Here is a 22500-nt window from a genome sequence, read left to right on the forward strand (position 1 = left end):
AATCCCACTGGTTAGGACGTCAAATGCACATTCGAGTGCCCCAGTTCACTCCTTCCCCCATCTCCCTCCGTTTCAACACCAACACGCTATGTACATATTCACATAGCCATCTAGGTTGTCTCCTACCACTTCGGAGTCATGATTCAACGCTGTTGTGCTTTTCAAAAGAGAGTGATTTAGCACCGAGTTTACCTGAAACGCCACAAAAGGGAAACGGCAGGTTAACTGCTTTTTATAAAAGCATGAAACTTTTTCTTTTTTCAAGTAGTCTTTTTCTTCTTAGAAGTTGTTAGATATCTGTAGGGTACAGGCAAGGAATCAGCTAACGTCAAACATGTTTCCTTGGTTTTTGGCTAAGTGCAAATTGCAACTTGACGTCAGTATTTGCAGTAAACGAGATGCCATGTCTTTGTTATGTCTTCAGAGGAGCGAGGATGGCACAGTCGGTTAGTGCGCGGCCATGGTGCAAGAGGTCCTGAGTTCGATTCCCGGATCTCACATCCTTGTTTCGGCTTCTTTCCGTTCTGTGTAGCTTAAGTAGCTTTAAATACCCGTGCAACGGAGCACTGATGGCGGGCGGGAAGTAAAATGAGCGTACCGTCGACCTCAGGTTTTTCAGTTGAATTACATTACGAGTTATCGACGTTAAATATGATTGCTTTACTTTACTTTACTTAATTTACTTTGCTCTATTATGTAGTCTGTTATACACTACCCTACAGTATTAACCTTCCAAAATCACAATGAATGAAAAAAATAAAATCATTTTATTAGTGTCATTTATTGATCTTAACGTGCCGGAACACCTAAAAATGAAGCTGCCATATAAATCCACTGATAAGTACCTTGCGAGAGGGCCAATTTTCAGGTTCACGTTTGCCTCCTTTTCGTTTCGTTTCTGAGGAAACGAAACGAAACCTATCTATTTTGATTTCGCGGTGAACAATTTACACAGCGAGGTAGATTGGTTATCAAATCAGACTTTGTAATTAAAAATCTAATCATCTATGAAATATAAAAACGAAGTATGAACATGTGAACCTGAAGCAACGCAAGTCATAAGTCATAATGCTGACAAACAAAAATCGAAGGAAATCGGTCATAAATATGAAGTTTTGACTATCTGAATGATTTTGGGTCAGATTAAAGAGATAAATTGTTGAAAATTCAAAAGCTATGTCTCTTATTGTTAATGAGTATTGTAAACAATCTTCGCACTGGTCAGTCGTAGTAATAAATAGACCTTTTTCGCTTGTACATTTTGTTTTCTTAATACAGGTCATGTGATAATACTCAGGAGATTTGGTCGTTTGTTTTGTTCATTAAAAAGAGTACATACAAGCATGAATATGTCTGTATGCGCTCGTTTTAATGAACAAAACAAAGGACCAAACCTCCTGAGTATTATCACATGACCTGTTTTGGGAAAATAAAATGTACAAGCGAAAAAGGTCTATTGGGTTAACCAGGAACCAGTTATTTTAATTAAGCTAGTACCGGTAACTGCCCAGGTTCATATGAAACACGTGAAGTAGAGGACCCGGCCGGGGTAGTGGAAGATTCAGGGAAAACGGATTTTGAAATGTTATGCAGTTTAATTTGAAGGTAAAATGTGTATTTGTTGACTTCATGCTTCGCAATCGTTGTATTGTGCACATAAACAAGCATCTGTTAATTCTTCTCTAATGGTTAATATTCCTTGACAGGCTTCTCATCGTTCAGAGAGTTTGCGTTCAGATTTCTATCTTTATTTCTCGAGAGAAGTTCAAGTGTGTGACCGACACTACAGTATTTTATCTTTTCTCCTGCCCTTACCTTTCCGAAAACGAAACACACTTTTTTTAAAAAGATAGTTTCTTGTTCAAGATACAGCATGTGGGCACAAAAACTTGCAAGAGGCCTCGGTTTGAGGTTGAGGTTGAGTAACAATATAACTTTAGGAATGACAAATTATAAAAAAACTGACGATACAATGTCCGTAATTTGTTTATTTACACAAACAGGTAATTCTCCTGATTCATTCTTTTTTTTAGTCTTACTGAGTCTACTGAGTGCTGTGAAATGGCGCCTGGATTGGCGTTTTATTTCTTGTCTTCAACACCATTTTCAAGGTGTTCAATTGCAGACACGTTCCATAAAATTTCTCAGTTCGAGTACCGATTCCTGTTCAATTTATATGCTCTATATTGCCACTGAATTAATGAGAGACAAAAGACTCCCAGTTGAAATACTCGAAATAGTTGAAGGTGACATGAAAAGATAACGTGGTAACCGCAGTGCAAATTTATGTTAAGCCTGACTGAGTTCTGTTTCAAATAGAGTATTTGAGATTTCTAAAAGCATTCTCATTCAGTTGTGACACACATACTTCGGAACGATGAATATCGTTTAAGTGTAATCTAAGGGGGGTCATGTAGGAATCAACTAAGTTTGGAACTCAGTGAGTCCTATTTAAGTGGCTATTGAACCAATATCCCAAATCATCCTCGCACTATGACTAGAAGAAATTTGATATAGCTTTAGTCCACGACAGAAGCCAGAGTATATTGTGCATTCTGTAGCCTCAAGAGGAAATAAAACAACATATTTAACAGCAACAAAAATAAATATACGCTGCTCAGGGAACTCTGGAGATAAATCAAGCAGAAAAAACACTCAATTAAGAGTGCAACAGCACACAGCTGTAATTTTAGAGCTTAAGTTACTAAACGAAAAAAAAGAAAATCGTTCAACATTTGCATATTTTTAATCAGGCACTGGTAGTTCTAAAATTAAAATGTCTTTTTAAACCACATAAAGTTGTCAAAACATGGCGCGACATTGTGGTCGGTCGGTGAAAGGTCACATGGATGACACCTGGATAAAGAGAGATTTTACATTTAAGTTTCCAAGTTTGGACCTAAATTACCACGCTGAAGACTTTGGGATAAATGTTGCTTGGATTACGCTTCAACAAGCCTTGCGTGTGTTAGACTGTCTTCTCATTTTTAAACATCAATATGAATTTCGTGCACTAAAAATTTTCGATGAGGAGACACTTTGTTATATTGTGCAGAGTTGACGAACATAAATTTTATAACAATGGGACATGAATTCAAAAGATGTAATGCCATTCTCGTTAAGGAATAGTCACGAGACCCTGTTAAATCAACCGGTTTTTCCTGTAGGAAATCAAAATAGACATGCGCCAAAGCTCGTTTCCTAGCAACAAGTCCTCGCCAGCCGAGATCCCTGCCAAAAACCTTCTTACTGTCTCCCCCCTGAGTAGGGAAGTTCATGCGCGATTGAATGGCCGTTGAATAAGTTCTTTCTGCCATATTTACCTGTGCTCTTCGGTTGTAGTAACCGCCATTTGGTAGTTCTCGGTGATGTTTAATTGCTCAAAGGGTGCCTTTGTGAACGGTTCGTTCTAAACGCTTTGTGGTGCTTTTCTAACTGCGGTCTGCCTGGTTCTTTAACAGTTTCAAATCCATCCGAAAGCCACTCGTTTTTGAGAAAAGGCAGCGGATGCTGTGATTTGGCCGTGTTGTTTACAGCAATGGACGGCCTTTTCGTTCTTTTTGCTGGGCTTACCTAGCGTCTGCCTCTATATTGGTCACAAGATAATCTAAAAGGACTACCATTTTCAGTGGTCGAGGCGGGAAACGGCCGAACTTTTTAAGGATGTGAGTTCTTGTTAAGAAGCAATGGAATTTTTGAAGTACTCTGGTTGTCGTTTTCTGGCGCCAATGTTTTGGACAAATTATTCGCTCTGAATTATTTGGTCTTGACTTCTTCTAACGTTATACCAAACGTTATGGAGAGTCAAGGAGATGAATTTCCAAACGAGGAACCTACAAAGCCTCAGAAACATGTACAATTTAAGCTCAATGATGACGATGAATCAAAATTCATTGAGCCTCCCTTGGTTGATGGCGCTGCTAAAGTTGCCAACAAAGGAGAGAATCGGGAGAAAACTGTTGAATTGGAGGCAGAGGAAAAGGCAGTAAGTGTCAGCCCGGACGGACGATTTCTCAAATTCGACATTGAAGTTGGCAGAGGCTCATTCAAAACAGTTTACAAAGGTTTGGACACGGAGACCGGTGTTGCAGTGGCATGGTGTGAACTCCAGGTTCGTCGCTTTCGGTGTTTTCAGTGAATTATTGGCACTGATCATTGCTTAGCTTTAACTTGAACCATTTCTTTTCTTTCTTGTCACAGGATAAATACTCTAAAGCCGAGAGAGCGAGGTTCAAAGAAGAAGCCGAAATGCTAAAACAATTACAACACCCAAATATTGTAAAATTTCACGACTCGTGGGAAACAAGACTTCCTAACAAAGACAAGAAGCGGGTCATTTTAGTCACTGAGCTTATGACTTCAGGAACTTTAAAAACGTGAGTAATTTCTGTTTTACCACCGTATCTAATGCACACGGTTGCTATTTTATGCTACGACGACTTCATGTGCTATGAATAGAAATTGGGTTAATTGTAGGAAGTCTGGAAATTGAAATCTTTGGTGATGTCCTAAATTTTGAATAAACAGCTTAACAGAGGGATAAATACACGTTGCTTTTCTCGTGCTGTCGCAAATTTGACCAGAAAATTAAATACAATTCCTGGTTGCAGGAAATCCTGTTATATCCGTCCTTTGTGAGCTCATTTCTCGTAAACGTGTGGTATTTCTTTGCCTCTCTTTGCTGGCTTCCGGGGTATAGTTCTTTAATTTTCACTTGCCAACATACTCCTTCCCGAAAAGCTTAATACATTTCATTTACTTCGAAGGTTTGTCGGTTTAGTGAATTTTTAATAGTTTTATTTTCCATAAATGTTTTATTCTTACAACGTTTTTCGAGGAAATTGTTTCTCCAACAAAAAATAACATCCTTGTGACAATCTTGCGATGCTATTGTGCAGCGCTCATTTCCAACGGGGAAGAAAGCTTGTGTGTATTATCTAATAAGCTTGAGATTCTCGACATGGTGCTAGCGAGGAGTCAAAATACTGAAATACAGATTACCTATGATTAGATTCGATGTAGCTTATGTGGTACCCGTTATCGTCTTCTCTACAGGCTCGATTTCTTCTCCCTCAAATAAAGAAAATGGCTCGATTAAATGCAAGTCAAACGTAGCAAAACGCAGCATGCTAAGATATTTGTGGTTAAAAAATGTTTCTATAAATTTCGAATGCTTGATATGCATTTTTACAGTAGTAATCAAGCGTGCAAGCTAGCCCATTTTTTATTTGTTCATTACAATGTCGATCTGCAGGCCAGATCGATCTTTCATTGGTCAAGAATATAATGAACGAATACTTAAAGATATAAAATCTTGTCAGGTAAACAATAATTCCAATAAATTATTTCCTGCAATGATGAGTAAAAATTGACTTTCCCTCTCATCAATATTACCATTGGCCATCTTCAATTGTTATACCTTTTTATCTCCAACGATTAATTCCTGTTTTTGTCTGACAAGAAATAACTTCTGTTTGGGTAGACGATTATATTCTGGTTGTATTGTAAAATGTTTTCATGGTCAGTGAAATTGGCTTCTGAATGCTCCTTGTGGTTGTCTATCAAAGTGAGTTTAATTGCTTTAATCTCCTCTTCTTTTGAAGAGTAATGCAGGAACCTTCATAGTAAAGAGAATACAAGTTTCTTATTCATATAGAATTATTATCATTTGCACGTTTTCTGGTACACTCTTAAAATGTTATTTTTACTAAATGGGAGTTTGTTGATTTTATTGTAATGAGCCGTAATTTACTAGGAATGCATATCACACAAATTTGGATGTCAGTGTTTTTTAAACAAACTGCAAAGTTGAAAGGTCAAGCTTTTGTCAAACCATCAATGGCTCTTGCCCTCTTCTGGCAGTGTTTATTGCATGGAATTGTTCAAGGAATGTTTCGGAATATAATCAAGTTTGAATCCTGACATGCTAATTTAACCATGGGATGAACAATACAAAGTTCCAAGTGAGCCATCAACAACCCTCTAGTAAATATTTTTTCTTTTTTATTTAAGGCATTTTGGTAATTAGCTCTGTTGGTTAATATATGTTGTTGTTGATTTTAATGGTGTTTTTTTTAAGAAGGTAAATTGGTGAAAGAGATCTGTGTTGGTGCATTTTATCCCTGTTCCAAATTTCACTCTGAAGCATAATAAACTCACAAGAGACAGATTGAGTGTGTATATAATCTCTTAGATTTTGCTAATGAAGGTGTGAGGCAATTTGATCATGGCAAGGCTAGTAGCCATAAGGTTTAAGAATTTACTGACTTGGAGATCAGTGCTAACCTTTCCCAAATACATGTAACTTCACTGAGGCAACTTCTTTGACTGTAAATGTTTTTGCTTTTAAGGGTCTATTCGTCTAACTGGCTGGGAATTGATCCCAACTTGTGAAATTGTTTATGAGGCCAGAGTTGTTTTAAGCAGCATATAGTAATTGCATGCTATCAAACTGGGGTAACTGATGAGAAGCTTTCAACAACTCTGTTTGGGGTGAGGGTGATCATTATCTTGCAAGGAGCCCTACCTTTTGATTCAGTTTTTTTTCTGGTGCCAACTGCTGAACATTTTGTCATCAACAGATATCTGAAACGCTTTAAAGGTGTAAAGGAAAAAATCCTGAAGAGTTGGTGTCGGCAGATTCTCAAGGGCTTACTCTTTTTGCACACAAGGACACCTCCTATAATTCATCGTGACCTCAAATGTGACAATATTTTTATCAATGGCACAACTGGCTTGGTTAAAATTGGAGACCTGGGACTTGCAACTTTAAAGAAATCATCGTTTGCTAAAAGTGTAATAGGTAAGATGTACAAAAGTGTATCTAATTAAGCATAGCTAATAACTTGCAATTTATTAGAAGGAATGCATCTCCTGCATATGTTTTGAGTGATCTCAATAATATTTTTTAAGGTTACATGCAAGAAGAAGAGTCTGACTTTTACTAAACCCTTTGCCTTTGCCAAAAGTACCGGGTCATCTGGTCGTCCAAGATGACCAGAAATTTCCCTGGGCCACCCGTTTTTGGTAAAATAAAAACCTAGTTGCCCGAGGAAACAACAACAGACAACTCAACAAAAATTCAACCTAACTGATCATAAAGTTTATGGCAAATTGCCTGTATAAAGGTTGTTTTTGCTCAGAATCATCTTGTTTGTGATGTACAGTAATGGTAATTTTATCAGTAAAGGAAATCCACATTACCATTTTGCGAGTTTTAAACTCGTGATTCACTAACGATTTCCCAAAAAAACCCTAAAATAATGTGACATAGCCCCTTTAAGACTTTAAGTTTGAAGTTTTTGTGGAAAGCTTAAGCAGAGAATACCCACTTTCTGTGACACGGAAACAAGTTGTCCGCCACATATGTTCATTCTTCCATAACGGAACGTAACACACTTCTCTTTAGCTTTGTTCTTCATTGCAATGCTACATTCGATATTTGTGACGTGGTAACCTTGACAATGTCATTTTCTCCTTTTTGGTGGGCTCATATGAATTTTCATGGCTGTGAATGGACATGGCAATAAATTATGATTATTCATCATTCTTAAGTAATATAATTTATTATATAATCAAGCAGCCAATCGTAATGCATATGATTATCTTAAGAAATGAAAAAATGAAAAAGAAGCCATCTTTGGATGCTTAGTTACATGTACCATGACTGAGTTTAATTGTGATCAATTTGTGAAAATGAAGCAAAAATTCAAAAAATTCCAAAAATTGTCACATAGCATGTTTTTCCAGAGGATTCAATTATTTTTTTGAGTTTTTCCCCTTCATTTACTTATCTGCGGTGCCCGCAAGGAATTATGTGTGGGTGAAATAATATTCAGAAAAAGAGCTCACAAATAAACAAATGCTTTTCATTCATATGATGATATTTAGCATAATATCTGTTAAACTTCTCTGTGTAAAAAGTGATTGAAAATATTTCCAAAGTGATTTTAAAATTATGCATATAGGATACAACAAGTTGCTTGGCAATGGGCAAAAGGACTGTAACTAAAAGATCCTAGGCAGGATTTGAACCTACAAACTCTGCAACACGGGTCGGATGCTCTAACCATTAAAGTACTAGAACTCTCAGGTAGCTGGGTGGTTTATCTCATGATAGGCCCTGAGTGGACTCAGTTTTTCAGTTGTCTTTTTGCTTGTTGCCAAGCAACTTGTATCCTATCCTTTTCCACGGGCCTATTACACCTTTCCATCATTTTGTGTATTAATTACATATAATTATCGTATACAAATGTGACGGGTGATTGCATCTTGGTCAAGACAACTTGTGCATTTAATGGTAGGGGGTTTGGTTTGCCCTGCTTTTGAAAAACGGACATCCTTGATTTTTTATATTATTATTATTATTATTATTATTATTATTATTATTATTATTATTATTATTATTATTATTATTATTATTATTATTATTTATTTATTTATTTTTTTGAGCACTGGGGTACAACTTTGCAATGCACCCAAATTTTCAGCGATTGCCATCCAGGTTTACAAGTCAGTTGCGACCCATATTCAAACTTTTTCCCTAAATTGGAGTCCTTAGAAAACCTCTCCCTACACACATTTCCAGTTTCAAGTAAAATGTCATGGTAGGAATAAAATTTAATGATTTGACTTCAATTAATAACAAAATTTGAAACAGATTTTACTATAAAAGTTGAAGGATAAAAGAAACGCTAAGGTGAAGGAGGCTATTAAAAGTGAAATAATTAAGTACATAAACAGACAAACAGAGTAATTCAATCCATGCAAAGTTATTTACGTAATTATTTCACTTTTCAATTGTCTCTTTCACCTTACTGTTTCTTTTATCATTCTTGCCGCAGTTTTCTCGTATTGTCTTATGTAAAGGTTTTTGAGTTTTAGTCAGCATTCTTAGAATTGATTATACTGTACTTATTCAGCTATAAGCCGAGCAGTTTTTACACAAATCCTCACTCAATTTGGGCAAATTTGAAGCCGTAGAAGGGGTCTTGGCTTATAGCAGAGTATTTTTGATAAAAAGAATTTTCTCAGCAAATTAAAACAGTAACAAATGAACGTGTATTCACTTACAAGCCCAACTAAATTACTTTTGTAAAATGAAGAGAAGTTGTTGTTGGTGTAATATGGATTTTTATTACTTGGTGGCTCGTAAAGGAGCCGTTCGTGTTGTCGTGTGATTCGGGATCGATCTTATTGCTCGTCTTCTTCCTCTCTGTCTGTCTCGAATTCATCGTCCATTTCCTCGTCTTCACTTTTTTTTTTGTTCTCGAACAGTCTCGTTGAAGACTGCATCGTCTTCAACGATATAGCCGAGCTCGGCTTGTAGCCAAGTAAGTACGGTATATACTGGTATTTAAGCTGATGTTAAGATTTTATCCTTGAAAATGATGGTTGAATGGTCGAAACGTTGTTGCTTTTTAACCTCAACTTTAATAGTACAATAAGGAATTTGAAAGAAGAATTAAAGGAATAACTTTATTTACCAAGGGTGAAATACAATATTGCTGGTATCCTGGTAGTTTACATAATGGCCCATATTTAACATTCTGGAAAAACTGAAAAACCCTTGGTTCTGGCAAAAAGGAGCACAAATCTCTCTTGTGGACTATTTAACCTTAGACTTGCTTCTTGTATTGTCATTAGGTACACCAGAGTTCATGGCCCCAGAAATGTATGAGGAACATTATGATGAGTCAGTTGATGTTTATGCATTTGGGATGTGCATGCTAGAGATGACCACTTTAGAGTATCCTTACATGGAGTGTCAAAACCCTGCCCAGATCTATCGCAGAGTTGTTAGTGTAAGTAAATGTTTGTACTTGATGTTTTCCATAATTTACTCAGGCCTTATGTTGGTCGCTGATTTTGACCCCACTCAAAATTAATGTGTTCTTGATGTCATTTGGGCTTTGCTGTTTGTATTTAATGGTGGTGTAAAGGGACCCTCAAGAGTCATTCCCTTTTTCGTGAGTCAAATGGTGCATTTCCCTGGCAAAATAGACTGGGTCATTTCCAGAAATTCCAAAAAGATAATACCTAGAAAAACATGTCGGTGTGAATTTTCTTGGATGACTCTTATTTGAAATTCCTTGGAATTCATACTTGTATTGAATTACAAGCTCTATCCTAATTGGCTCTAATTTAATATATAGATTTAGGCAAGCCTAAAAGCAGAGCTCCCGTTTCTACGTGTATCCCCAGAAAGCCACTTACTATAGTGTATATGAAAACAATTATACATCTGCGCAAAGTACAAAATTGATCCGGTGTCATTAGTGTATACAGTTTACAGTTATCAAACACCTGAGCTCACAGCAGTAAACTAACAAGCCTTGCAAACAATAACCAACAATAATTTTAATCAACAACTAAAACTGGAATTACATGCATACACTGTAGTAATCTCTTTCACAACATTTTCCATTTGACTGATAATCTTTACACCCTCTCTCTTCAGTTTATAACAACAGCAAAAATTGCTGTTTAAAAAGTCAAGCTGAAGTGTAGCAATTGGCTTACTCGATTGTTATTTCACTGTCAAACAAAGGAGCTCATGATTGGACATCTGTTTCACACAAAGAGCCTGCATGTATAGATCGAAAGGTATTGAATTTAGTGTGGACAGTCGCCACAGCAGTGATGAATTCAGTTCAATAATAAGCAACATCAGCTGGCCACAAAACCGTGTGACAAACAAGGCAAACAAGTGTTATAACCCAATCGCTGTTGGAGATTTTGCAGAAAATCGCAGGTTTGAGCTCACGTCTGAAAAAATAGACAATGACCACCAGAAAATTTGCCAATGATGTCTGCTGTGAGCTTGAATGGCAACGTGGTGTGTGATTGTTAATATTAATTATATGCCAGAATCTCTGTGAATGTGGAATTGCAAACGTTTTCAGGCCTTTGTTTTTTGGCAAGTTTCACAAAATATGTAAGGCAGCAGGGCATGCATTAATTTAAGAAGGAAAACATTACCTGAAAGCTACCTGTTGTAAACAAGTGTTTTGTCTCTCGCTCTACTTCTCTCAGCTTTTAACAGTGTTCTTCACTGAAAATTTCTCTTCTCCTCCCTCGTCTTAGCTTCTCTCAAGCCTGCCTTCACTTAAACGTCTCAAATTTTGTCGCCTGTTCTCTCGTGCTTTTTCCTGCTATTTATCCTGTTGCTCGTCACCAATAGTAAAAAACTCTTTTTTAAAAGTAGTGATGAAGGTCAGTGGGATAAACATGAGCTGCACAAAAGTTTCCTGCCAAGAAACCCCAACCCTAATCTTCGCCTCAAAGCTGCATTTCCAAGACTCTTCTCCCTTCCCTTTTCCCCTCCCCCAGAGTCTGTACAGACAGATGGACGTAGGCTCGGTCAGTCATGTGACAACCAAACGAAAAAAGGTTGACCATATTCTCTAGTATGGGGCTCTGTCCCTGGCTGCTTTGCGGCCTGAAGCCCCTCTATAATATTGATGGAAAATTTAGAAATTCCTTGAAATAATGTGAGAAAAACTTAAAATAAGTCAGAGATCTAAGACAAAAGTGGACAATTTTTTTGAGAAGTGTCTAAAAATCAGGAATCCTGAGACATACAGCTGCATCAATGTAGGCTTGGCCAATTACATGAGCCGAGCCAGCCCGGTCAGTGGGGCTTGGGTTAAATTTAGAATATGTTGTGTGAAAAAAGATAACAAGGAGAAGTGGAGAGATGAAAGTTCACCATTCTACAATAATTTATAAAGTACGCTACAGGTTTGCTATCTTATACTTCTTTTACTTTAATAAACAAAAAAGACCGACTGTAATTTCTGTGGGCCATTTTGCTCTAAAGTGGAGTAATGTGGTTAGAAATCGCTGGCCCGGCTAACCGGGCTGTCCTGACGAACGCGGTTACATGGAAAAATCTCGGCCCGGTGAGCTGGGATTCCGGTATGGTAATGCTAATATCTCGGCTAACTGGGCTGACATTTTTCCATGTAATTGCAAACTTGACTTTTGGTGTTTTTCTCAGATGTGCCGGGATCACGGCTTAGCGAGCCACCCCGCCTAACCGGGCCATCCCGTCTCATGTAATCGGCCCCTACATGCACATAATTGATTTAAAGGATACAACTGTGATCTGTCTACAAAAAAGGAAATTCCAATGCTTAATATGTATTGGAATTCATTTAAACACAAAATGTATGGAGAGGCATTCTTAGCTGCTAAGCATTTTTTGTGTTGATCAAGGACACTCCCTTGCTGTCCACAAACAAATTTCTTCTGGCAGTGTCTCTTGCTCTTTCATGGCAGTTGAAATCAAGAAAGTTTATTTTGTGATACACTACATGTACATTGTATAAGTTACAATCTCTCTCATTCAGATTATTTCTTGAACAATAATTATTATGTTGTGTGAAAAACACTCGTCTACAGCTGCCTCTCTTTACTCTGATCTAAAGATCAATATCATTATTTTCTCATACATAAACATAGTATAATATAATGTGTGCATTATGTACATTATTTTAGTCACATGAAGTATGCTGCAAGGATGAGTAGCAGGGTTATCACTACATTCTAACTAGGGGGTACTTTCTTGTTAATTGCAATATCTCGGCTTCTAATGGCTATTTCACCCTGACACTTTTTCCCATATCGTACAAATGAGTCTTTTTGATGTACAAATAATTTAAGTTGTATCCTTTTCAAAATAAACCTGAAAAAAGTGACAATTGCTCTGCTTATAACACACAAAATCTTATGAAATTCCAGTTGCATATCAGAATAGCAATTGAAAGGAAAGCACACAACAACTTTCAGATACTTTTCTTTAAATTAGAAGTTCTTGAAAAACAACATGTTTGTACCAACCCTTCGTTGGAATGCTTCGCATTGTTTTGAAAGGCAGTTTCTAAAATAGGTCAATATTTACCGCTCAGCACATGTCTCAAAATACAAACATAAACCATGTCAAATGAATGGGCTTTATGTGACAGACTCTGTGTCAAAGTTAAAAGTCAAAGTACAAAGTGAAGACGTAACTAGAACAAATTTAAAAAGACTGAAATAGTTTCTACACTGCACGTCCAAATTAGCAGAGGACTCACCACTTACTTCCAGTGTTTTGCTGTTTCTAAAGGGAGTATTGCAGTCTGATCGAGCGGCATATCTTGGGCTTGCGATAACCGACAACAGTGAGCACTTTAAGCCATTTTCATTCACTGAGGCCGGAGATTTTCAGCTTTGAGCGATGCTGAAACATTTTGCGTTATAATGCTGTGCTCATTAAGCGTAATGAAACCTCCACAAGCATGCTTCCCCCCAGAATCTTCCATCAAAAATCCGCCATAACTCGGGTACAGATGAAATGTTTTGCTTCGTTCTTGTGACAAAAAACAATCGGGGTGTACCAAGCGATTCTTAAGGGTAGAATAAATTATGCAATAGAATTCAGCGTGATCAAGCATGTGTTTTATGTGACTGAGTGAATTTCAATGGCGAAACATTTGCTCAGAATCAGAACATAGCAGCCCTGATTATCAAAGCCAACATGTATTTTCCCTAAACATGTAGAATTATAATTTGCTGCTTGTAAATAAATCCTTATTTTAGAAGAAAAAGGCCAGAATTGGAAATAGGCCACACCCACAAAGGATTATGGGAAATGGAAAAACTGCTTTCACTATTGCAAAACTGTAACTTTTTGCATGAATTTGCTTGAAACAAACATCAAAATCAAAAGTGAACACAGAGAAACAATAAAGAGAGCATTTTAGCATTTGAAGGTTTTTTGACCTGTGTAACGCAAAATGGAGTCATGATTGTGCTCCTTATCAATACTGTGTGAGAGCTCTCAATCATACATGCATTTAATTGTTTTTGCTGTGCAAATGCTCTCAAACCATATCTTTCACTTAATTTTTTTGAAGGCCTCATTTTCTTGTTAAAGATTATGAAATCAATTTTAATAGGGTTGTTGCATGTAAGAGAAAATATTGATTAATTATCCTCTGCCAAATTTGTGACCCAAAGGTGTGAATAGTTTGAATTCCAAATTGAAGTTTTGAAGAGCAGGCATCAAATCAAATATTATCATTTATTGAAAAGAGAAAAAAAAACAGAAAATCAGCATCACACATGGTGCTGTGATATAACTTGGAGTAAAACCACTGACTTCTTTAGGACCTTGTTCAGGTTGCTGCTGACCAAAACGAAAGGGGCTCGCTCATTTTTTAGTCTAGTTTCTCATATGCTATCAAAGGTGGCAAAGGCTGACTATTTATCTTTGTCATCTAATTGATTACATAAATGCTGATTGGCTGAGATGGAGGGCATATTTTCTTAATCATGAAGGCACTTTTGGGAACCAGGAGGGTATCATTACTCAATCCTGATTGGTTAACAGTTGCTTATCCAGAGCAAGCATAGTCAGGTACAAGAGAATGTTCTTCCAGATTCTTCCAGGTTCTTAAAGTAATGAACCTTTTACTTCATTGTCTCTGCAATCCAGCTCTCTCAAGAACTTAAAGTTAGTAATGGTCGACTATTAAATTGGAAAATCCCAGTTAAAATAAAAAAGGCTTAAAACTTTTGTTGCTTAATGTTTAGTCAACATAGTTTTGAAATCCAAAGAAAAATAAGAGTTGATATTTTGGTTACAGGGGCACCTTGAACAATGCCCAGTAAAGACGGTAAATGTTTGAGAGAGAGAGAGAGAGAGAGAGAGAGAGAGAGGCGATGGAGAAGCGATGGATTCAAAGAAAGCCAAACATACATTGAGAGAGTTGTTGATCTTCTTGAGGTTCCTTGGCTAAGCCTGATGGATGAGAGCTACATTAGCCATTTAATGGTTTTTGACTTTTTTTAACAGCTTGATCAGCCACTTTAATGTTTATAACGGGTACTGCAACCTCTCAAACATTTTGATGTTAGTTTCGACAATGCCCAGTAAAGATGGTAAATGTTTGAGAAAATTAATGTTAATAAGGAAGATATTAAATTTCAGCTACCGTATTTACCCGTGTATAAGTTGACCTTTTCTGGCCTCAAAAGAAGCTCCAAAAATCGCCCTCGACTTACAGATGGGTCAAAGATTTTGAGCCAAGTTCCAGCTAAGTAATTTATTCAAAATGAACATAATAATGTTGTCTTGGGCATAACGAACGCAGTGGACAAAAGCCGACGTAAAAGACTTCAAAATGAATGACAAAAGACTTCAAAACGAATGTAAGCAATTCCAGTTGAAATGAAAAAGGATTTGTCCAACTCTAAATGTTGAAGATACTCACAAGCACAAATATGAAATAGACACTGGAAATTTTCGTTTTCCAAAGGCGGAAAGCTCTAAAAGGCATTTCTGTTTCTTCAAATAAAACACGATCGTTCAACGGCTTAGTAACCTGGTGCAATACCTCGTGTTTGCAGGCAAGCATCGACACTCGTGTTGCGTGAAAATGTTTGCATACTTATGGTAGGGCCTCCTTTACCTTAGAGTTTCTGGATGTTTCATTGGTGATTTGCCAACACATAGCCTTTTTTTTGTGCAGGGTATAAAGCCAGAGTCGTTGGATAAAGTTGGGTCAAAGGAAATCAGACAGATTATTGAAGGCTGCACTAAAGCTAAAATGGATGAGAGGTATATGCATCTGTCTTGTTAATTTAGGACTACAGTATATCTATCTCTTTAACAGGTAAATCATGATACCATCTCAAGGAGTAATTGAGGTTTTTTTTCAATGGAGCTATTAAACATGGTGGTGTGCATGATTGGAGACTTTCTTTTTAGTGGGTCTTCATATTCCTGGTTTTGTTCAATTAGTTAATGATAATCACACCTTAAATTAATACCTTAATTAGTTCTGATTATCAGGAGGAATGCAACAGTCATTGGCTTCTGCTCCTCATAGCATAGTATTCTATACTGTAGTATTTCAATGATCAAATTGGTTGTAATACTAATGATTATTTTTGACCTAAATTTAAGGTCATAAAAGGTTGATTTATATACGGGTGAATACAGTCATACATGTAAATTTACAAAAAAGGAACAGCGGAGTCATTTTGACGATGACTCCTGAAGATGTTATAATTTAAAAGCAGCCTTCTCACTCTACTCATAATACTCATAGTTATAGATGGTTTTCACAGTGACGTCATCAAAATTAATTCTAAAATGAAAACCACAAGGTGTTTTGAATTTTTATTTTGCGGAGGTTGAAGATGACCTAGAAACAAACCTTTTTGCAAGTTTCGATTTCCATGATGTCTTTCGTTTCAAAAATACATAATTTTGAATTTCTGAATTGTCACCTTTCCTGACACCATGATATAAAGTGATATAGTTGAAAAAAATGGCTGTGCCTATGAATCTTGCCAGTCTAAGTGTTTCAAGTACATTTGGAGATGTGTTCATACACATGTATTTTATCCAATGAGTGAAAAGTAAGTGATGTCATCGCTAAGTGAATTCCAGATGTTTGTGTTGATTTCTGGCTGCCATGTTGGTGGAACACTTTGATCCACCAACACGGTCGCTCCATACAAACTCTACAAAGTTGCGTGAAACGCTTCGACAACTCAAAAATGATATACTGCACAAACCTGAGAATTGTTGAGGTGATTAATTTTACAAATGTGCCTCTGACAACATTTCAAGTTTTTGTCTTATTTCATTGAACGGTTTCGATTTTATTTTTTTATTGTGTGACAGTGAAAACGATCTATACTGACAGTATGTTGTTTTAGGAATTAATGAAAGCTAATGGAAAGTGTTACATGTAGCAGCAGGGTAGAGATATGTACAGAAATTTGCCAGAACTGAGAACATAGCAAATTTTATGGCAAGAGACGTAAATTGTACATGAACCTTAATTTATTAAAACAAAACAGCACAAACCAAATGAGAGGCGATGGATTTGATGAAAAGGAAACAAAGATTGATCAAGTTGTTGATCTCCTTGAGGTTCCTTGGCTAATCCTAAAGGATTAACTATTGGAGGATAATGTGGAGTGCTAGTTTTCTACATGTACCCATGTAAACCATGAGAGCATTAGCCCTACTAATGGAACTGGGCCCACTCAAGGACAGAGAAAAACTCTTACCAGGGTGGGAATTTGAACCTATTTTCTTAGGATCGAGAGGGTAGTGGGAAATGCATAGATTTCTCTTGTGGACACAGTAGAACGATTAACTTAACCGGCAATGGCGTCGAAAGTCATGTAACACGAATGGCGTTTTAGTGGATCTTTGAACAAAATATACCCTTATGAAGCTCAATAATGGCAACTAAATTGGATATACAGGTGGTGGAATCTTAAAAGTGACAAGTAATGTACTTCGACAACAATCTATTGCCCGTCGAGTCGAAATCAAAGTGAGCTGTATTTCATATATTTTACCAAGTGTGCTGTTATGTAGAACACTGAAACCAAATGGAAAATTCTGTGGTAACTTATGGGTTCAACAAAGACAGAGAATGAATCTAACACCTTACATGGATCTGTGATCAACTCTGTACAGTCTTCAGTAAAAACATAATTGGAAATGTGACAGCCAAGAATTATTTGAAAGAAAGCTTGTCTATTTTGTGCCTCATTATTCAAGGAAAAGGTTTTTCATGGAAACGGTGTGATCCTGAAATTTAGTTTGTTGCAATATTGCGCATATTTGACACGATTGAGTTTCTTTGCGCACGTAATGAAATAGAAGGAGTTTTTGCCTGTCGTAGCAAATATGTTGTTTGCTTCAAAAAATTGTTCGCTGGAAAAGGTGGCCTTTATGAATTCATCATGTTTTATGATATGCGAGCTTAACTGGATAGTTTTTATGGCAATAGAAAAAGCATTTTCTTGTTATTCAAGGAAAAGGTTCTTCAGGAAACCTGAAGTACATGGTAATTTGACACGATTGAGTTTCTTGTCTTCACCCACGCAATGAAATAGGAAGAGGTTTTCGCCTCTAAGAGCAAATATGTTGTTTGTTTCCAAAAATTGTTCCCTGGAAAAGGTGGCCTTTATGAATTCATCATGTTTTATAATATGTTAGCTTAACTGGATAGTTTTTATGGCAATAGTAAAGCATTTTCGTGTCAAAATGAGGTGAGCGTTTTTTTGTTGTGCTAACTTAATTAAATATAAATATACATTCTGCCTTGTGAGTTTGTTATTCTCGTTAACCAGCAATGGTGTCGAAAGTCATTGCAATGCGAATGGCGTTTTAGTGCATCTTATGTTGTTTGTTTCAATAAAATGTTTCGCTGGAAAAGGATTCTGTGATATTTTATGCCTTTGTAAATTATAATATCATGTTGTGTATTGAATTTTCGAGCTTAAAGTTGAAACGTGATTCTGGAGGATATTTTTAGTATTGCTCTGTAAGCAGGAAAGGTTTCATGAAAATAAACAGGTCTGTTTGAAGCGTGCTTGAGTTTCAATAAAATGAGCCCCAAAATCAGCAAAATATTGTGACACCGGTGAATAATAAAGTAGATGCTATTTCCAAAATGATGGAATTACCTGGTGATAAATAACCTTGTCTTGGAGAGTAAATTTTTGACTTTGCAGAAACAGTGGTGGGCAATTGTGATCTTTGTTTTGAATTCGCTCATTTATTGTCAAACTTTATAACACTCGACAGAAAAAGAAACTTATGAAAACCTGGTATCTTGCCATCATTTGACACAGATGCTTCACTGTTTGACAAGTAAACATGCCGCGGTAACTTAATCACGGCGTCCACTGAATTCCGGCGATGTCACTTTCGATTTTGCGATTTATTTGTGCAGCCAAAATGTACAATAACAAAATTGAACGTAGCAAAAATCTCCCAAAATGTTTGTCGCTGATCGTAACTGTTTATATTCTATATTCACGGTTCAAAATTATTGTTGTTTTCATGTCGTAAATTATATGTTATTCTTGAGCGACCGTCCTGGAAACTTCCTTCTGCTCTTTCTAAAAACTGTGTATCAATATTTATTTGTTTTTGCATAAAGCAAGCTAACAAAATCTGTACCTTGCTGAGTTCGCATTTGTTAGCGTTAATAGTATTTTCGGTCCAATGCTTCTGTTTTACGAACGGGTATATGTTTTTGGTCACCCATCCAGACACTAACCCCGCCAGAAAGGGATTAACTCTAGTAAACTTTAGCAAAGCTGTCAGATGCTCAGAGGATATGCTTAAACTTGTGGTGAAAAGAAGTTTATCAACATGTCAGTGATGGTGTTCTTTTGAGTTATTTGAAATGGAGCGAATCACAGAACGCTTTAAGTCCGTGTTTTCCATAGCAAGGGAAACCTGGGTCCTCCATCCTTGCTTTTCACCTCTTCAAAACATAGTTCTTTATTCTCCTACAGCTTGTGTAGCAAACAGCTTACCTTCACTGCAGATAAACACCTTACCACAATAGCTCGGCCTACGCCCCTGTACAAACACAATGCTCGTACCAGTCTCCAACCGGGATACAATGAAAAGAGCAGCTCGTACGGTTTCAGTAGCCTCCAGAATTTCTTAATTAAAGTACTTTTCTACCGATATGACATTGTATCTCTATTTATTAATCGCCTTCTTTAGTCAATTTTGCATGTGTCTGCTTTCTAACTGAGGTGACAAGTTCTGCGTCGTACTGTACTTTAAGGATACAATTTCCATACATCCTGCAGTAATTCAAGACTAAATCTACGTTTTCAGCATTCACAGCTGACAATGAATTTGAATTTTCAATTCTCGGTTTTCACATGACGTCACGACCGCCATGTTGGTGCCCTAAACAAAGAAAAGGCGGCCATGTTGGTGCCCCGAGCAAATCCTCTGGGAATTGAAATCTATTGTTATGCAAACGCTTCCTTTTGTTTTCGTTGAAAAACATGGCTGTTGATCACGTGAGTGAAAACCAGCAATTAACCTTCAAGCTGAATTCGTCTCCCGCCTGCAAAAACTCACATTTACTGAAACTGATTCATTGTTTTCCTGGCAAGAAGAACATGGTGTTAAAGTGCACCCACGATCCCATTTTTTGGAAGAGGCCGCTGAAACAATATGGCACCTAGTAAACACGGTGATCAAAGTATCAAAGTACATTTTGGCTATCAATTAACAGTGTGTGAAACCAATTTTGTTGTAGTATTTAGACATTAGTTTAGTGGGGAAAGAAAAGTGAGTCGTGTTATAGCTACCATTTCCGGGTGATTTCATCATATGAAGATTGAAATACAGAATTTGTCTATTGTAGTTATCCTGGGTTATCAGACGTAATTCGCCAGCTGGCGATCAGTTCTGAAACTGTAGTCGCCAGCACTGAATTTTTGGTAGCATCGACCAGTGATTTGCAATTTTTTAACAGTTGTTGACTTTCCTAATGGCTTGATCAGCCACTTTAATGGTTATGTAACAGGTACTGTGACCTCTCTAACATTTTGATGTTGACAGCTAATGAGCTGTCCATAGTTTCTAATAATTATGGTGGTTTGCCAATGGATGAATGGCAGACAGTTGAAATGCTTTTACCTGTTTAATGGATAAGTGTCAGCATAATAATTAATTTTGTTTTCGTGTGCAAGGACATAAAAAGTTGGTTGTCTTGCTGCCAAATATCAAATTGAGTAATTTCTGGTTTCTCTTTCATCGTAAATAAGTGCAAATCATGCGTAACATGGTTACACTGTACAGTACATGTAACTCCTTTAGTTGGGCAATTTGCTGAAGGATACACAGTGTTGACATTGACAATGATTTGGCAAGGGGTGGTTTTTTTTCAGACTTGTAAACACATGCCATTTGATCCTACTGATGTAAAAATCCTCTTTCTTATTTCAGGTACACAATCAAACAAATGATAAACCATCCATTTTTCCAAGAAGACTGTGGCGTAAAGGTAAATCTAGTGGAGGCTGAACCTGGAGTCGATGTTGACTCCACCAAACCAGTTGATATTGTTAAGCTTTTGCTACAGTTGGAAGACCCCAAGAAACGGAAGGACAAACACAAAGAGAATGAAGGCATTCAATTTGACTTTAACTTAGGCACTGATCAACCAGAAAAAGTCACTCAAGAACTGGTAAGCACCTGTTACTTTAGAATTAATTTCCAAGCTATCTGACAAATGTGTTATCTTTCTGTTTCACAGCTGGACCAGGTGAGTTCTTAAGACTCTGAAAAAGCTGAATAATATTTTGATTGCCTGAACTGGCTTCGATCCTTGCGTAGTTGTGGATGCCAGCAAAAGGCAACATTACTACAGTAGTTACAGCTGTGGTCATAGAGTAGGTACATTCAATTAGATACTGTATTCCTCAGTGAATTTTCACTTAATTTTCAAATGTAGCCATCAAATTGAAAGCAAACAACCCTGATAGCATGGTACATTATTCAGCTTTACAGAGTGTATGTTGCAGTGTTGTCATGGCTATTAACTTTGGATTGCATTTAATTCAAAGGTTGATTTGGTCACTTGAGGATTAGTAAGTGAGCAGAGTCTTGAGGTATAGAAAAGGAAATGCTACTTCCCTGTAAAATTACCTAAATAGCCATTCTTCTAAACTAGAGTTTAATTTTTAACAAAACTTAACAGTGGAAGCATCGAGAATTAACAGAAGTTGAGGGAAGTGATTCAAATGGAAGGAGGACAGTAGTATTCATAACTGACATCAAAAGGACTTGAGACTGGAGGAGGTAATGTCTTGCCAATTCTGCCAAAACTTTCCAGGGATTTAGTGTGCAACCAGGTACGTTAGAACAAAATTGATAGATGCGTTTGTCATGGAATTTATTTTCAAACTGGATTTCATGAGGACTCCTGAAGTCGATTCCAGTGTTGTAGAGAAAGTTGTATTATTTTAGTAATGGTCTTGTTTGCAAATTGTTAAAGATGGTTGACAATGGGCATTTGCCTGTCAGCAAGGGGGTGCCTGAAAGGAGTTATTTAATTCTTCGCATTCATGAATTTCCTCAAAGTGACATTCTAGCAGACAGAGGAGATAGGATGGAGATTTTGTATGGTGTCACATCCAAAGGAAAGCCAATTAGTGCCTTAGCGATAAATACGCTAACACTTAAATAAAGTTTATCATTGTCGTTGTCATCACAGGGCTCGAAATTAACATTTTTAGTAAGGCGCCAATTGGCGACTGATCCAAAAATTTTGGTCGCCAGATCTTAACTTTTAGTCGCCATTTTTTTTCACTGATATTTTTTTCGTCATTTTTCTGATGATCATGTACACATGCAATCTTCTTCATAGTCCTAAGTTTAGGTACACGTAAGCTTCTAAGACTGAGATACTAAAACTAAAAGGAAGCCAGGGCTCGTAAAACATATCATTACGCATTACGAGGTAAATAATCAATGTGAAAGCAGCTTTAGTCACGTTTCCTGTGCTTCCTCCACTTTTGTTAAGTTTCCATGTAACATCGAGTCTATAGCTTACATAAATAGACGAACCTGAACATAAACAATCACCAGTTTTCCATACTTTCAGCGCTAAAAAGCCAAGGCTTCGTTGTGAACTTCACGCTTCAATGATTGCACGTGTT

At 36.9% G+C, this 22500-nt stretch overlaps 1 protein-coding gene across 3 annotated transcripts in view; it reads left to right on the forward strand.

Annotated features, from left to right (window-relative positions):
• The first annotated feature begins 3263 nt into the window (after positions 1–3263).
• LOC138011879 (serine/threonine-protein kinase WNK3-like) overlaps positions 3264–22500 on the forward strand; it is a 44024-nt gene continuing 24787 nt past the window's right edge. For 2 of the 3 annotated variants that reach the window (XM_068859112.1, XM_068859113.1), the window contains exons 1-6: positions 3264–4111; positions 4201–4376; positions 6582–6802; positions 9646–9803; positions 15519–15607; positions 20786–21026. In XM_068859112.1, the coding sequence (XP_068715213.1) occupies positions 3797–4111; positions 4201–4376; positions 6582–6802; positions 9646–9803; positions 15519–15607; positions 20786–21026 (1200 nt within the window). In that variant the 5' untranslated portion in view covers positions 3264–3796. The remainder of the gene's footprint in view (positions 4112–4200; positions 4377–6581; positions 6803–9645; positions 9804–15518; positions 15608–20785; positions 21027–22500) is intronic. The other variant, XM_068859114.1, reaches the window with a different exon arrangement.

Source organism: Montipora foliosa, chromosome 7 (genome assembly GCF_036669935.1).
Source record: "Montipora foliosa isolate CH-2021 chromosome 7, ASM3666993v2, whole genome shotgun sequence".
In the NCBI taxonomy this organism is placed as follows: Eukaryota; Metazoa; Cnidaria; class Anthozoa; order Scleractinia; family Acroporidae; genus Montipora; species Montipora foliosa.